The 15,754-nt window shown below is 36.2% G+C and overlaps 3 protein-coding genes across 3 annotated transcripts; 2 read left to right on the top strand and 1 right to left on the bottom strand.

Annotated features, from left to right (window-relative positions):
- Nucleotides 1-3,350: 3,350 nt before the first annotated feature.
- LOC150037573 (Pentatricopeptide repeat (PPR) superfamily protein) lies at nucleotides 3,351-6,639 on the top strand. The gene has a single exon (XM_090310950.1). It carries the CDS (start codon nucleotides 3,572-3,574, stop codon nucleotides 6,521-6,523), a length of 2,952 nt encoding a protein of 983 aa, XP_090167076.1. The 5' UTR covers nucleotides 3,351-3,571; the 3' UTR covers nucleotides 6,524-6,639.
- LOC120071753 (uncharacterized) lies at nucleotides 6,143-9,492 on the top strand. Its single transcript, XM_039024128.2, has 5 exons — nucleotides 6,143-7,066; nucleotides 7,148-7,221; nucleotides 8,525-8,628; nucleotides 8,845-8,899; nucleotides 8,985-9,492. Exons 1-5 carry the CDS (start codon nucleotides 6,977-6,979, stop codon nucleotides 9,115-9,117), a joined length of 456 nt encoding a protein of 151 aa, XP_038880056.2. The 5' UTR covers nucleotides 6,143-6,976; the 3' UTR covers nucleotides 9,118-9,492.
- A 718-nt stretch (nucleotides 9,493-10,210) lies between these two features.
- Nucleotides 10,211-15,454, bottom strand: LOC120070802 (transducin family protein / WD-40 repeat family protein). Its single transcript, XM_039022685.2, has 12 exons — nucleotides 14,989-15,454; nucleotides 13,637-14,745; nucleotides 13,300-13,476; nucleotides 13,048-13,161; nucleotides 12,579-12,683; nucleotides 12,197-12,331; nucleotides 12,050-12,105; nucleotides 11,855-11,957; nucleotides 11,661-11,777; nucleotides 11,319-11,445; nucleotides 11,059-11,189; nucleotides 10,211-10,944 (listed from the first exon to the last, which is right to left on the bottom strand). The coding sequence occupies exons 1-12, from the start codon at nucleotides 15,266-15,268 to the stop codon at nucleotides 10,495-10,497; spliced, it is 2,904 nt and encodes a 967-aa protein (XP_038878613.1). The 5' UTR covers nucleotides 15,269-15,454; the 3' UTR covers nucleotides 10,211-10,494.
- Nucleotides 15,455-15,754: the final 300 nt, after the last annotated feature.

The raw sequence follows: 15,754 nt of genomic DNA, 5'->3' as shown, positions 1-15,754 counted from the left end.
TTGCTCGAACATGCTTGCTTGTATCTTCAAATTACAGCTTAATTTGGACTCTAATGACTCCAAATAAATTACAGACTCACAGCTTAATTGGACTCTAATGATTTCAAATAAATTACAGACTCTAGAGCATACATATAAGCTCATCAATCAAGACCCACTTACAAATTTAACTTGGAAATCAAAGAGAATTCTAGTGCCAAAGTTGAATTTAAACCATATCAGTCACATATTCAAACATGCTTAGAAATTCACCCACCAAACTCAAATTAATAATAGTTAAGCACTTAAATCATGCTCTGATACCAATTGAAGGAGTAATCTAACATGCAGTGAAATAAATCAGAATCAATAACTCTAACTATACTTAATTTGAGTTTTAAACATGCTATTCAAGTGAAATTCAAAGAGGGTTTGTAGAAAATATTGCCTTTGAAGATTTAATCCACGAATTCAGCAGAATGATTTCAAAAATGAGCTTGAAATTTCAATAAGACCACCACCAAGATCTTCTCTACAAAAGCTCAAGAAGGAATGTGTGGTGAAAACACTCAAATCAAGTTGAATTTGGGATGAACTTAAGTGGGTTTTGTAGGTTTTCACAGCAGCAGTTTTCTGGTTCTAAAAACACAGCATCTACTACAAATTCTCAGCATAGAACTTTAATTTATAAGCTGAAAATTACATGGAGATAGTGTTTACATGGAGGCCAGCTTCAACTATACCAATTTAATGAATCTCAAGTGGAATTTGGTGGTTAACCATTGGAAAAATCCACTCAATCCTATTTTATCTTTTTCTAATCAAAATGGTTAAAATCGATTTTACATCTAAATAAACTTATTTTATTTAAATATTTAGTTTTACAAAATTAATTCAAAATAATTAATTTTAAATAAAACTAATATTAATTTTAATTGAACTTTTTAATTAAAATATTAATTTAATATCTTAATATTAAATTAATAAAACCAATTCCACTAATATAATTCAATTTCATATAATTAATATTTAAGTCAACATTTTAATATTAATTGATTCTCCAATTTCGTCTAATTGCATCTAAATTAAACGTTTTATAATTGTATCAAATACAATAAATTGAAAACTCTAATAATTGAATTTGAACATTTCAAATTCATAACCCTAATTCTAAAATTCATCCAATTCAATACTCAATTTGTTATTCTAATTTATGTGCTAGTAGAGAAACCTAATGGACCTACAGATCATGAGCTCCAACAATTTAAACTCTTTGATCGAATTAATTACTATTTGTTAACTATCAAGACACATCACTATAGCTTGATAGTTACACTCTTATCATTATAGATATATTTCTGTCCATGTAAACCATAATCAATAAGTCGATCCTTCAGAGGTCGTTCGTAATTATAGCTAGGTCAAAATTACTGTTTTACCCCTGTAAATACATCTTGTTCCTTAAGTTCTCACTGACCCTCTAATGAACAATTTGATTCATAATACTACTTATGAATCATGTCCCTCTCTATCATGAGAAGGCGAGACCCCGATTGTTCAAGACCTGGAATCAGTACTTAAGAGAACAATCTATCTACTAACCCTAAAATGGGTATGAGTGAATTCCATCTTGCAGGGCTATGTCCCCAACTATCCATTTGGTCTTATCCCCAAAATGGAAAACTTATTGAGCAGTGTTGTTGGACTACTCTCACCCATGTAGATCAAAGGATAATCCCAAATAAACAGGAGTTCATAGCTAGCTCAGGATTAAGATCGAGTTATCCTAGGTTACTTTAGTATGAAATAGTCAGTTTTAACAGTAAACGATCGTTATAAAGAAAAGTGACTATTTTGAGGTCCAGTCTTATGCAAGCTCATTGCATAGGATGCCTCCACTCACATGTCTCTACATGAATGATTTATGGATCACATCATTTGTATTAGTACACGAAATGGGCCGCATCCAATAGTGTTACCATGATGAGATACCCAATTTCATCCATATACTTATAGACCATTTAGGCTATATACTATTAACTTGATCTTGTTTATGTCACCACATAAAGTTAAAGTATTCATATTGTAGCCATGGATTTTTTTATTGGATTTTCATTATAGAATGCAATATCAATGTCTTTATTGAATTAAATACTCAATAATATTTTATTGATAAATAGAAATGTTTAACACAAAATTTATGAACTGCGAGTTCTAGGACATTCCCAACAATATGATACCTCGTATTGTCTATCTACCCTTGTACCATTACAACTCATATTCACATTTTCGTCATAGTTCGATTTTAGGGTTACATATAGTTGAACTTTACAAAGATCTTCCTAAAAAAGAAGGAAGCAAACATCACCGTCATTTTGTATATACTATAGAGAGGCTTCATAGTCAAGCTTATATTTAACTCTCATAACAACATCAAACTTTGAGCAACTTACATTTGCAACCCTATAAATGTGAGCTTTGAGTTCTCTATACTTCAATGTATTAGGTACAATAATTCCTGTTAGCTTTCCTCCAAGATACAAATTTTGGTTTTCACCCCAATCACCTCTGTATCGAATTAGTAGACACTTTTTTGTCATCCTACAAAGCAAGAGAACATTTTTTATTAAGCAGATGAATATCGTCTAATACACATGGATCTCTCTCGCTATCGCTCCTAATTGCTCTCGCTCTCGTGACTCTCGTTGTCGCCTCTCGCTGTCACTCTCTCTCGCTCTTGCGCTCTCGTTGTCACTCTCTCTCCCTCTCGCTGTCGCTCTCACTTTCCACCTGGGTCATTGTCGCTCTTTCTCACACTCTTTCGTTATGCTATTTACATACCTTTTTTTAGACCACGTTTCTACAAACACCAATGAAACCACATTCAAGAAAAGTATGTTCCGTTCTAAAAACCCGTTTTGAAAACTCTGTTTGGTCCTGAAAAACTCCGTTCAAATGAAGTTTAGATTTTTAAGAATTCTCCATTACATGTTTGCTATGTGTTAACGATTTTAAGTTGTAGACATGATTTCGTGAAAATTGTCAAATCAATCTTACGGCGACAAACAATCACATCACGATGGAAGATAAACAGACAGTGAGAGCGAGAACCATGTAGCAAGAGCAAAATAATCGTCAAGGGAAATTCTTATAATCTCATACCATCATGACGTCAGCAGAAGGCCAATTGACAGTTTTTTAATAAATCAGATCATTTTACATTATAGACAAAGATATTAGGTCATTGGCCTAAATTTCTTGATAATTTTTCTTTCAAAGCAACAAACACAAGAAAAAAGTAAGGAGTGCCACGAGTAGCTATGTATGGAAGTTAGTTAAATGGGAGGAGAGAAGAAGAGCACGATGCAAGGAAGTGACACAAACAAAACGTCATACATTCTTATTTTCAAAATCTAGATCAAACCACATTTTAACGGTAGAGTTTGGATCATCTTCATAAAAATCTAATCCCATTCAAACGGAGGAAAGAGGGAATTTTGAACTCAGTTCTTGTACACTCTCATATCTATAAGAAAAACTCAAAAACATGTAACAACTTCCATCACTTGCTAACATCAAGGAGCTTTCTTTGATGGCTGTGGTGGCGCCGCCATTCTCCGGCCGCCACCGCCCTCCAATCATATATAAACCAACTCCAACTCCCACATCAATTTTCAAAAATTCCCTTCTTTCAACTTCAACTCCAAAATCGTACTTCTCTGTCTCTGCTCAAACTCAAACCCATCAATCCCGATCCACCAACCCGGTTTCTCAGCTCTCGCTTCTCGAAGAGATTTTCAAGCTCTGTGAAGCAAGTAATCTCAATGGAGCTCTCAATTTTCTTCAGAGAGTATGGAAGAACAATCCTGGTTTTGATTTGGCGCAGAGAAAAGAGGCCATGGGTATGTTGTTGCAGAAATGTGGGCAGCATAAAGACGTCGAAATTGGCCGGAAACTTGATGAAATGTTGTCCGTCTCCTCTCAGTTCTGTGGCGACTTCGTTCTCAATACCCGCCTCATCACTATGTACTCCATTTGTGGATATCCTTCGGATTCTCGATTGGTCTTTGATCGTTTGCAGAACAAGAATTTGTTTCAGTGGAATGCACTTGTTAGTGGGTACGTTAGAAATGAACTGTACGACGAGGCGATTCACACTTTCATTGAGTTGATATCGGTAACCGAATTTGAACCTGATAATTTTACGTTGCCTTGCTTGATTAAGGCCTGTACTGGGAAGTATGATGTTCATTTGGGGCAATCGGTTCATGGGATGGCGGTGAAAATGGGGTTAATCATGGATTTGTTTGTGGGTAATGCGATGATTTCGCTGTATGGCAAATGTGGGTTTGTAGACGAAGCCGTCAAGGTGTTTGACAAAATGCCTGAACGAAACTTGATCTCTTGGAATTCGTTGATTTGTGGGTTTTCTGAGAATGGATTTTGGCTGGAAGCTTATAGTGCTTTTAGGAGTCTTTTGGAGGGTGGTGATGGCTTGATTCCTGATGTTGCTACAATGGTAACTCTGTTGCCTGTGTGCTCAGGAGAAGGAGATGTAGATATGGGAATGGTAATTCATGGGATGGCAGTGAAACTGGGGCTAGTTCATGAACTAATGGTGTGTAATGCTTTGGTTGACATGTATTCAAAATGTGGTTGCTTGTCACAAGCAGTGATTTTGTTTCGTAAGATTGAGAACAAAAATATAGTTTCTTGGAATTCCATGATTGGTGCATATTCTAGGGAAGGATTCGTATATGAAACATTCGAACTGTTGAGGAAGATGTGGATGGAAGAAGAAATGATGGAAGTAAATGAAGTCACCATATTGAATTTGTTACCTGCTTGTTTGGAAGAAACTGAACTGTTGAGTTTGAGGGCACTTCATGGATATTCACTCAGATATTCGTTTCAATGTGACGAATTGATAAATAATGCATTTATAGCGGCCTATGCAAAGTGCGGATCATTGATTTCTGCTGAGCATGTCTTCTTTGGAATGAATACCAAGTCAGTTAGCTCTTGGAATGCAATCGTTGGTGGATATGCTCAAAATGGTGATCCAAGAAAAGCTTTAGATTTTTATTTTCAGATGACACGTTTGGGCTTCCTTCCCGATGATTTTAGCATTGCTAGCCTACTATTGGCTTGTGCCCGTTTGGGACATCTACAATATGGCAAAGAGATACATGGATTTGTGTTAAGGAATGGATTAGAGATGGATTCATTTGTTGCTGTCTCTTTGCTATCACTTTATATCCATTCTTCAAAACCTTTATATGCTAGAACTTACTTTGAGAGGATGGGAAACAAAAACTTAGTGTGTTGGAATGCAATGCTTTCTGGTTATTCTCAAAATGAACTTCCAAACGAAGCACTCTCTCTGTTTCGTGAAATGCTTTCTGAACAACTCGAAACTAACAAGATTTCCATAGTGAGTATTCTTGGGGCTTGTTCACAGCTATCAGCTCTTGGTCTAGGAAAAGAGGTTCATTGTTTTGTCTTGAAAAACTGTCTTATAGAAGACAATTTTGTTGCTTGTTCGCTCATGGACATGTATGCCAAAAGTGGCTGTTTAGGACAATCTCAACGAATATTTAACAGGTTAAACGCGAAAGAAGTGGCTTCATGGAACGTCATGATCACAGGATTTGGTGTTCATGGACAAGGTAACAAGGCCATGGAGCTATTTGAGGAGATGCAGAGATCAGGTAAGCAGCCTGATAGGTTTACTTTTCTAGGAGTTCTTCAGGCATATTGTCATGCTGGATTGGTGTCAGAGGGGCTATATTATCTTGCTCAAATGAAAAGTTTGTACAAACTAGAGCCAGAACTCGAGCACTATGCATGTGTGATTGACATGCTCGGTAGAGCAGGCCGACTAAATGAAGCATTAAACCTCATAAATGATATGCCTGAAGAACCGGATGCTAAAATCTGGAGCTCATTGCTCAGTTCTAGTAGAACTTATGGTGATCTAGAAATGGGAGAGAAATTTGCTGGAAAATTGTTAGCACTGGAAGCAAACAAAACTGACAGCTATGTTTCAATCTCTAACTTGTATGCCACAGCAGGAAAATGGGATCATGTGCGAATGGTGAGACAGAAAATGAAGGATCTCAGCCTTCAGAAAGATGCTGGCTGCAGTTGGATTGAACTTAGAGGAAAAATCTATAGTTTTATAGCAGGCGAAAACATAAATACAAGTTCAGACGAGATTCGAAAAATGTGGAACAGATTGGAGAAACAGATTGTGGAAATTGGCTACACACCTGATTCTAGTTGTGTTCTTCATGAATTGGAAGAGGTTGAAAAGATTAAGATGTTGAAGGGACATAGTGAGAAGCTTGCAATTTCTTTTGGCTTCTTAAAGACTAAAGAAGGCACTACATTAAGAATCTCCAAGAGTCTAAGAATTTGTAGAGACTGTCACAATGCAGCCAAATTTATAAGTAAGGCTGCTGAAAGGCAGATTATTATTAGAGACAATAAACGTTTTCATCACTTCAAAAATGGGTTTTGTTCATGTGGAGATTACTGGTAGAGGAAGATCATGAAACTATTTCTTGACTTTTCATCAAGATTCTCAGACCAGTACCCAGAAAAAGGAAATGGAGCAAATTGCAAAATGGCCCCTTATGAAAAAGTTATTTTCTTTGAGATGCTGTTATTAAATTGAAAATTGAGTTAACTTAAATCAACTTAGAATCATAGACCAACAACAAATAACTTGAAGATCGAATTTTTATCAATAGGTTCCTCAGTTACTGAAAGAAAACTCATACCCATCAATCTATATTGGGAGAAGACAATGAAAAAGATATTTTAAATTTTTATTTATTTATTTGTTTAAACCTTTATAAGGTTTGGCGAGAAACTGTTTGTAGCACTGTTATTTATTTCTTTCACAATTCGAAGTTTCGTCTTCTCTTTACTGATATTGTTCGCCGTTCGGAAAATCGAGAAGATAGAACAGAAAAGTGATTTGGAGAGCGGCATGCTGTCGTCTGCGTCAGCTCCGGCCTCTCCTCCGTCGGCGTCTCATTCACAGAATTCTGCTACCCAATCTTCCCCTCGCAAACACTTAGTATGTTTTCTTCTTTATTCTCTTTCTCGTTGTTTTTCTGCTGCTTGTGTTGATTCTTCTTGGGTTTCAATATCTTCGAAGGCCGAGGCTGCAACCAATAATGACGGACTTCTTAATGCCGAGGAGAAGAAACCCGATTTATCGGATCAATTTGAGTATGCCCTTTTCTTTTTCTTCCTCTCTGTGTTTGATTTGAAGTTGAAATTGGTACTGTTTCAATATCTCAACAGTTTTCTACTGCAGTTCCTTTCACTTTGCGATCTTTTTTATGGTTTTCCCTCTGATTTGTTTGAATATTCGATAGGAAAATTTTGTAAATTACGTACGTTTCTTTCCTCTAATTTTCTCTGCGAATCGAAATTGAACATGAAGTTTTGTACTCTGTACTCTGCTTCTTTTCAAAGTGAAGAAGATGAAACGAGTTCGTCATCGAGAAAATTTCAAGCTTCATATTTATTTATCTAAAACTCAAAATTTTCAATCCATTAGATGAAAAAAGAGATGTATTAGGAGGGAAAAAGAAAACCCTAGTTCGTTGCTTGCATTATCTCTAGTTTTAGTCGGAACTAATTTTCATGGATATCATCAATGAAAGACAAAATTCGAAAGCTTCGATTATTCTCAAGCGTAAGGATATAAAGTTACTACAAATGGAACCTGAGATTTTTTTTTTTTCCCCTTTTCCAATTTGTAGTGCTAGTTCTTGAGAATGGTAGGATGGGAAAATGAGACAGATGTTTGGTCACTAACTTCCCATTTTTCCAAATAAGACATGGAATCTCATAATCTCATTCAAAGGGACAAAATAGATTACCCCAAAATATAAGTAGTCATTATCAGGTTCTGATTGGGAATTTCTTTTGCTCATCATGAAATGTGAAGGTTTTCTTAACAGTCCGTACGTGTTATCTTTTATTAAAACCAAAATCGTCGAATTACCTTTCTAAACCTCAGAAGACAAGATATGAAGAATAACCTCTGGAAGTTGTTTAATCTTGTTCTTCTTCTTCACTCTCATGAAAACTTAGTTACATCCTCTGCTACATGATTGAATTTACTATTTTTATCTTTGTTATTCCCCTTATGGAGATGGGCTATTGTCTTATCATCTGTCATTGATTTTGGACTTCTGGGTCTAGTGAAAATATGGGAAGGAGACAATTGAGTGGTGAAATTTTCTTTCAATAACCGGAGACGTTCTGGACAACTCATGGCCTCCGCTCTCTCTTATCTCTGGAAAGACTTTACCTATCTGGCCTTCACCTGTAGAAATTATCTGTGTACTGCCTTGTTTAAGAACTCTTATTTACTTGCTTCCCAATTATCTGTATAGTATATTGAATGGATGTCAATAGTCTCCTTTGACCCCTTTTGACTACAAGAACTAAATTAACGAGAATTTGTTCTCCTTTAGATAGCGATAGTGGCTCAATGTCGTGCTATGTGTATTTTTTCCAGAGATTTTGATCATTTCAATTCCAGTCAGAAGTACAAGAAATATGAAGCTGACTTCGCTCAACGCCTAATGGCCAAATACTTTTCCAAGAAAAACCTCTATGGAGGTAGGTATAATTGGTAGATATCTCTCATTGCTTCTTTATAAATTTATCTCCGTAAATGATTTGGCTTTCAAGGTCTTATTTTATAACTATTTGGTCTTTTGGTTTTTAGTTTTTGAAAATTAAGCCTGGAAATACTTATTTCACATCTAAGCTTTTTGGTTTATTATTTATTGATCCCCCCATTCCTGCATGTGGAAACATCTACCATTTTTGCAGGAAACATCTTTGAAGAGAACACAACAATCGACGGCGAGATTATAAAGTCGAGCAAGTATAGTCCAAGAACTGGCTTTCATTTATCTTTTTTTATTGCAGTTGCGATGATATCATGAACTAAACTATATTCTTTGTTGCAGGTGGCCTTGTACAAGGTCTTTTGCAGATCCTTTGCAGGGTTTTGAAGATCACAGAAGCAGCTGTTCAACATCCGCCATGGAAACCCACGGTGCTATCTCAAATGGGAAGCATGCTGTGAAGAAGAATGGATGATATGTTTTAAGAATGAATAAGATGAAGCCTGGGGCATGGGACTGTGTAGCTCAGTGCAGATGATTTTTGGGTAAATTGCAAAAACCATAACTATAGTGGTAGTTGCAATTACCCTCGAACTTTCAATCGTAAAAATTGAGCTCTCAAACCTATATGCGTGTTAAAGTTGGACCATCAAACTTACAATAGTTCTAAAAATTGAACTCCCAAATGATAAAAATAGAACCAATTTGTACAATTGTTACAATTTCTTCAATTATGTAAGTTTGGAGGTACAATTTTAACACTTGTTTAAGTTTGAAGAGTCGACTTTTATAATTGAAATTTCTATATTATAATTGCAACTACCACCATAGTTTAAAGGTGGTTTTGCAACGGTGCAATTGCAATTTGCTTTAAATTGTTTTATACACTTTTTAGCTATAGCAAATAGTCGCATTTAATTTATTTTTAATCCTGATTTTAACCTAAACAAACATTCATAATGCTCTGCAGTTGCCTTTCTTGGCAGTATGTTATATATATTAGCCATTAGGAGCAGCAAATTTACCATTGATTTATATAAAATTATCAAACAGCAGTGAAAAATCAATTATAGCCAAAATTTGATTGAGGTATATACAATCAACTGGAGAGAATTTTTTTTGTTGGGTAGAAAATTTGAATATTTATATGCTCATCTGGGAGAGGTCAAAAGCTGAAAATTTTAGTCAAAACAAGCATACATCATATGCATAAACTAAAAGATTCGGATTTTAAATCCCTCACCCTCTACTGTAATAAAAAAAATATATCTTACATCTAGAGAAAATATCGATATGCATATGCATGAATATCTTCGAAAATTTTATAGAAGTCGAGTATTTAAATTAATACATAATTATTTCACATATTTTTTATATATTAAAATCACTTATTGATATTACATTCATAGTAATATTCTTTTTTTATATGTTTCATCATTCATCCCATGTAGATATTGACATGTGGACAAAAAAAATTCACATTTTAGATTCATATTAGTGATATTTTATTGTATTTTTTTCAATATAATGAAAATGTCAATGTCAGCTCACATGCACACAAAGCAATATTGATAATAGAACTGTACATTCTCATTGCTTGCGAATTCGTCACAACCAAAAAGTTGCAGGTCAGACAAATTAATATAATTACATTACATAAGGATTGTTTCTTAATTCCTACCACCTCATAATTTACACTGAACTAATCTTCCTAGAGATCCTAAACAACAAATTCAAGTATCAAAAAAGCAACAATGCGGTGGTTTAAGATCAACCAGCTCGAATTGAACAATATAACCCCATCTAACGAACTCTATATATAATGTGAATGAGGTTCTAGTTTAGAGGCAAATTACTTGATTGACGACTTCAAGAATGGATTCGAGGGGCGATTACTTGGAACTTGATTTACACCTCCTGGCTTCACATTCTGATTATTAGATGACTTGAAATGTTGGTTGGTTTCAAGGCTGGACTCTACCTTAATCAATGACACTGCATTTTTCGCATCTGCTACATTTGTGTTGTGCAATTTTGGTGTCTCGTTTACCCCTGAAGTTTGTTTATCTTCTTGTTTTCCAGAATTGGACTTTGCTCCTTCAGACTTGAGTTTCTTTGTAAACAAAGTTGCAGAGAGTATTGGGGCTTTAAGTGAGCATGGGACAGTAACTTCTGAAGTTTTGGCTTTTACTGCAGAATTTAGTGTATCGCTGGTTGCAACATTAGGTAAGACAGATCCATTGGAGGTAGGTCTTGAAAGGGTGGTTTCTACAGTCCCTTTGGTTTCATTAAGCAATCTTTCCTGAGATCAGAAAAAGAATAAAAGTTGATGATAAGCAAATACTTACGTATATAAAAATGAGACCCCATTGGTAAGATTAAAAGATTTAAGGCCGTTTCTGGAAGTTTTTCCTACCTCTAGTATAGCATTGAAACGTTCAGCTAAGTTAGGAAGTTTCAAAGCAGTAACTAGCTTAATTGCACCCTTAACTGATTTCTCCAGCGACAAAAGTTTTACGAGTTCGGTAGCCCTGACAAGCTTATCACCTGGCAAAATTCATCAATGACCAGTTAGATGAAATCTCAGATCGTTGGTTTTAATTCCTTGTCAAAGGCAAAAGCCATATAGGAAGATGAAATGTAAACTATCTGGACGTTAAAGTTAAAAATCCCAACCGTTGCAGCAGGAAGCAATGAGCCTTAAGATGCATCTGTCTTGAGCAGCTTCAATACTGAATGCCTCATCATCCAGTTCAGTGTCGTACAATCCAAGTAATGCCATTTCTTCCATTCTGCCATGGATCTGTAGCGTACATTCACATTACTTAGACAGCGAAAGCATATGAAAGGAGACGTATATTATAAAGAAAAATGAAAAAATGATATCAATTATCAAAGATTAGTTCCTATTGCTAAGAACTTCCTCGATAATTGAGGTTGCATAAATGATAATCTTGAGTAGCCGTAGAGAGCTAAAAGCTATAAAATTGGGACGAGATTGGAAAGCAATGGACAGACCTGTTTGAGATGCATATCATTCATCATGAACTCATTCTCGAGTGCTTCTGCGCCCAGGTCAGAGAGAGCAAGAGGAAACGAAAGGTTTAGCAGAGTAAGAACAGGTTTAGGTGTCACCTGAGGCAGAAAGAAATTAGACTCAGCAATTAATACAAGGTAAATGAGTTTCAGAGGGATGAAGTAATCTGTGTTACCTGTGGGTATGACTCAGGACTTCTGCATATCACACAAAACAACTTGTTAGCGTTCAACCCAGCCACCCAATAGTTTTCATCCGACTTTCTCTCTTTATTGGCACTGCACAACAAATCGTAATTTCAGAAGGGATGGCAAAAAGGACCTCCTACTTTTAATGGATATACAGAGAAAATTTTAGGCTGTAGATCAACCTGAATAATGGTACCCAGCTGCCACCATATTGACTTGTAAACACTCTGAGTACACCCTATAGATATATATAGGAATATAAGATCCTTAGTTCTGAAGAACCTACAGAAGTATATCAAAAAAATTACTTGACAGCTGAGCTAATGTACCTTAGAATCGTATGAACTCAATTTTCCTTCTTCACTATACCCAAACCATGTGAGATGTGAGCCTGGAGTTAATGGCAAACATCCTCTTAAGAGCTGTGTTCCATTAGAGATATTTAATATTCTGAACTCTAGCATCTGCATATTTAAAATGAAGTTCACATTAGAAATTACATCTTCAAGATTATAGATTCCATCGTATACTTTTACTAACTATAGCCGTGCTACTTCATATTATAAATGGTGCTAAAACTATGCTCACTCCAACCAATAACGACATTCCAAATTTCTGTAGAAATTTGTAATACTGACATCAGACATCCTAAGCATACATTCGGTAAATCAATCATGCTCAAAATAGAGGAAATAATAATCGAGTATAAACCTGGTCGTTTGAGGGAAGACAGGTTGAAGAATGAGTCACAAATGCAAGTTCATCCTTGAAGCCAGATGCGGTCACGACTGGCCCATCAAGGGAAAGAATATGTTTCTGCAATGAAATCATTCAGAAAAATTACTATTTTTGAATTAACAAGTATAACTACATCATCATTCCGAAATTTGGCTAGACTTTTTCATTCAATGATATTCAGGAGGAAAATCAATAGTTTCCGTAAGATTTTGTAGTTCTTTATAACTCATACTCAAGGAAATAATTGGCATTTAACTCAAGTCCCTAGCCTCATAAAGCTAACAAACAAATAAAGCTTCTTGTAATTGTGATATGCTTCTTAAATTGCTATAATAAAGTTTTCTGACAATGGGAAACACTAAAATCTAGTATTTAGATTTATGGTGAAAAAAGGTGCATAGGTTGCGAAGATGCAACTAGTTAAGAAATCTGCCCAACAGACCTGTAGACCACCGTCTGTGAATATGCGAAGATAATTAAGACTAGTAAATGCAGCCACCCATCTGCTACCAATTGCAACAACCTTAACTTCTTCTCCGTCAAATCTCATAGACCACTGATTTTTTACAATAGATATCCAAGTCAGCACAATTTTGTAGTCATAGCATATACAAAGGTATTTATAAGAAACGAAAAGTTGCATTATTAGTATGAAGCTGAGACACTTGTAAACTATGATTGAAAACAATCTAACCTCGCTGTTATTTGCCCAGCTACCAAACGGGCGATACATTAGAGTGCTCATATTCTTCTCACCCTTACGAGGGTTTGCAAAGACGCTACCATTCTCATCCAGTGCAGCCATTGTAAAACCAAAATGGTCATTCATTGAAGGAACTCTTGGGCCACTTCCAGTGTCATGAAAATCTATCTGAAAAGGGATGGCACCAGTCATTTAGAAACAGATAAAAATTGTTTCATGTCACCCATGAATATGATTTCTACGAAGTGTTATAGAACATAATCTATGGCAAAAGCAAGTGACGAAACGGAACAAACCTAATAGGTTTAAGTTAAAGGCTCCTTATTACCTCTATGTGGGAGTACCCATCATGTTCAAATGTTGTTATACTTCCAAGCATATTGTAACACAGAAATCGTTTCTTTCCTGGCTGCAAGGGAGTTGCTCCTGGTTGAAATGCTTCCTGTTGTTTCAATCTACTATATATTGAACTGCCTACAGTTCCCTCGTCAATATTAGCTGGTTTGTCCCTTTTAACTCGATGTGATGTTTTACGGGAGTCCAACTTTGGGAGCAAGGTAAGATCTCCGCTATCTGCCTCATCCAAGATTTCTTCATTAGTTGAATGTTTACGCAACCTTTTTCGAGTTGGAATTTCAGATTCATGATGGCTATCTTCTCCAAGGTCGCTTGAATTGCCATGTGCACTAGGCTCCTCATCCTCTTCATCAAACAAGAGCAAGCCGTTGCTATTCCTTGATTGCAATTTTGGGATGTCTTCAGTTGGAGGTTTCATAGAAGATGGAACAACTGATTCCCAAACACCATACTTACCCATGACATCAATAACAGCCAAGGCATTGCCAATTGGCTTCCAAGCCATGCAACATATTCTTTCATCAAATTTTTGTCTATCAATATCCAGCTTCTGATCAACATCCCATATCAGAATTTGCCTATCCAAGGAAGAAGTAGCCATGTATTTGCCATTTGGTGACCACGACAGGGAACAAATCGGCTGAGTGTGATCTCCCCTCAATGAAAACAGCTTTTCAGCAGTATCTCTGTCATACATCACAACATCATTTCTTAAACCTGGGACTGCTAACGTCTCTCCGTCAGGACTCCAGCTTAAAACATTCATAACGGAAGGATCTGAACCTGTGTGTGGAGCTATCCCTTTGAGGTTATGTATTATGCTTCCAGATTGAAGTTCCCATAAAATTACAGTTCCATTTGAATCCACAGATGCCAAGTATTCACTATTGGGGTCAAACGCCAGCCCAGTAACGGCTCCTTTATGTCCTTTCAAAACTCTCGCAATTGAACCATCGACTGTGTTAATTAGCTTAATGCCGTCATCATCTCCAGCAGCTGCCAAGAGGCTTCCGGATTTATTAAACCCAAGGATGCGTATTGGCAGCGTAAATCTTGTGATATTGGTCTCAAATTCTCCACCTGCAAACCATTTACCTTCTAAGATTAATGGGAAGAACATTTCCAAAGAATTATAAAGTTAATAAGCCGATCCCAAATATACATTTCTGGGGGAAGTACACAAACTCAAAAGAAAAAGAAGCAGCCAGTCAAGATTTCGACAAATCTTATAACTATTATTCATATGTTAAAATTAATTGAAGCAAGAAAAACCAAAAAAAATCGTGAAACAGTTTCTGCGTAACAGGATGCCAGAGAAATTACCGGGAAACTTGTAGAGTTTGACGGATCGATCCATGGATCCAGAAGCAAGACACGTAGAATTAGGGCTAAGAGCCAGCGCAGTGACCCCTTCACGATGATGGTGAATGATTTTCGGAGTAGATGAAGGAAGAAGAGAATCGTGGATGGATATGGCGGATTCGGAAGAGGAAGCAGTAACAATATGGTAGGCTTGTTGATCCCAGAGGATGGAGCAGAAAGAAGGTTTGCCATTGCTGGCGGCTTTGTGGGCTTCTCGGAGCTTCACCGACCGGATTTTCATAGCAGCAAACAGTGAATTCCTTTCGATTAATAAACTGAGTATCTTATGGCTGTTCACCGGAGCGGCGAAGAATGGAAATGGAAACTTTCTGGTTGATGGTTTTCTATGTGTATCTCTTTTTTTTCCTTTTTTTTTTTTCTTTTTTTCCTTTTTTTTTTGGCGGGAAATTTGAGGAACATACTTTAGACTTCGCGGGAACCAGCGCCGAGAATTAGGTTTGATACCGTCCGATGGTAATGGGCCCGTGTCCAGTGGCCTTTTGGAGCAACTCAGCGTCTAAGCCCATTTCAATATGGGCCTACTTCATTGATGGCCCAATATGAGTTTTGGGCCGAGTATGTTAATAATCTCATCAATAATTTTCAGATTAAAATAAGTTTTTTTGTTTTATAATATTTTTGTCCCAACAATTTAGTCCTTAACTAAGGATTTAATCTTTATAATTTGAAATATGTAACAATATAGTATTTATTATAAAAAAATATC

This window comes from Benincasa hispida, chromosome 2 (genome assembly GCF_027475165.1).
Source record: "Benincasa hispida cultivar pf3 chromosome 2, pf3_genome.v1.1, whole genome shotgun sequence".
Classification (NCBI taxonomy): Eukaryota; Viridiplantae; Streptophyta; class Magnoliopsida; order Cucurbitales; family Cucurbitaceae; genus Benincasa; species Benincasa hispida.
Note: the sequence above shows the minus strand (reverse complement) of the source record. Positions and strands in the feature narration are given on the sequence as shown.

Bases quoted from the DNA above. Each gene is read 5' to 3' on its own strand.
- LOC150037573 (XM_090310950.1), top strand. From the start codon at position 3,572: ATGGCTGTGGTGGCGCCGCCATTCTCCGGCCGCCACCGCCCTCCAATC.
- LOC120071753 (XM_039024128.2), top strand. From the start codon at position 6,977: ATGCTGTCGTCTGCGTCAGCTCCGGCCTCTCCTCCGTCGGCGTCTCAT. The intron at 7,222-8,524 runs GTATGCCCTTTT...TATTTTTTCCAG, and splicing joins GATTTATCGGATCAATTTGA to AGATTTTGATCATTTCAATT. The intron at 8,629-8,844 runs GTAGGTATAATT...CCATTTTTGCAG, and splicing joins CAAGAAAAACCTCTATGGAG to GAAACATCTTTGAAGAGAAC.
- LOC120070802 (XM_039022685.2), bottom strand. From the start codon at position 15,268: ATGAAAATCCGGTCGGTGAAGCTCCGAGAAGCCCACAAAGCCGCCAGC. The intron at 12,106-12,196 runs GTACATTAGCTC...ATATATCTATAG, and splicing joins TGAGTTCATACGATTCTAAG to GGTGTACTCAGAGTGTTTAC. The intron at 11,958-12,049 runs GTTGATCTACAG...TTTGTTGTGCAG, and splicing joins AGCTGGGTACCATTATTCAG to TGCCAATAAAGAGAGAAAGT.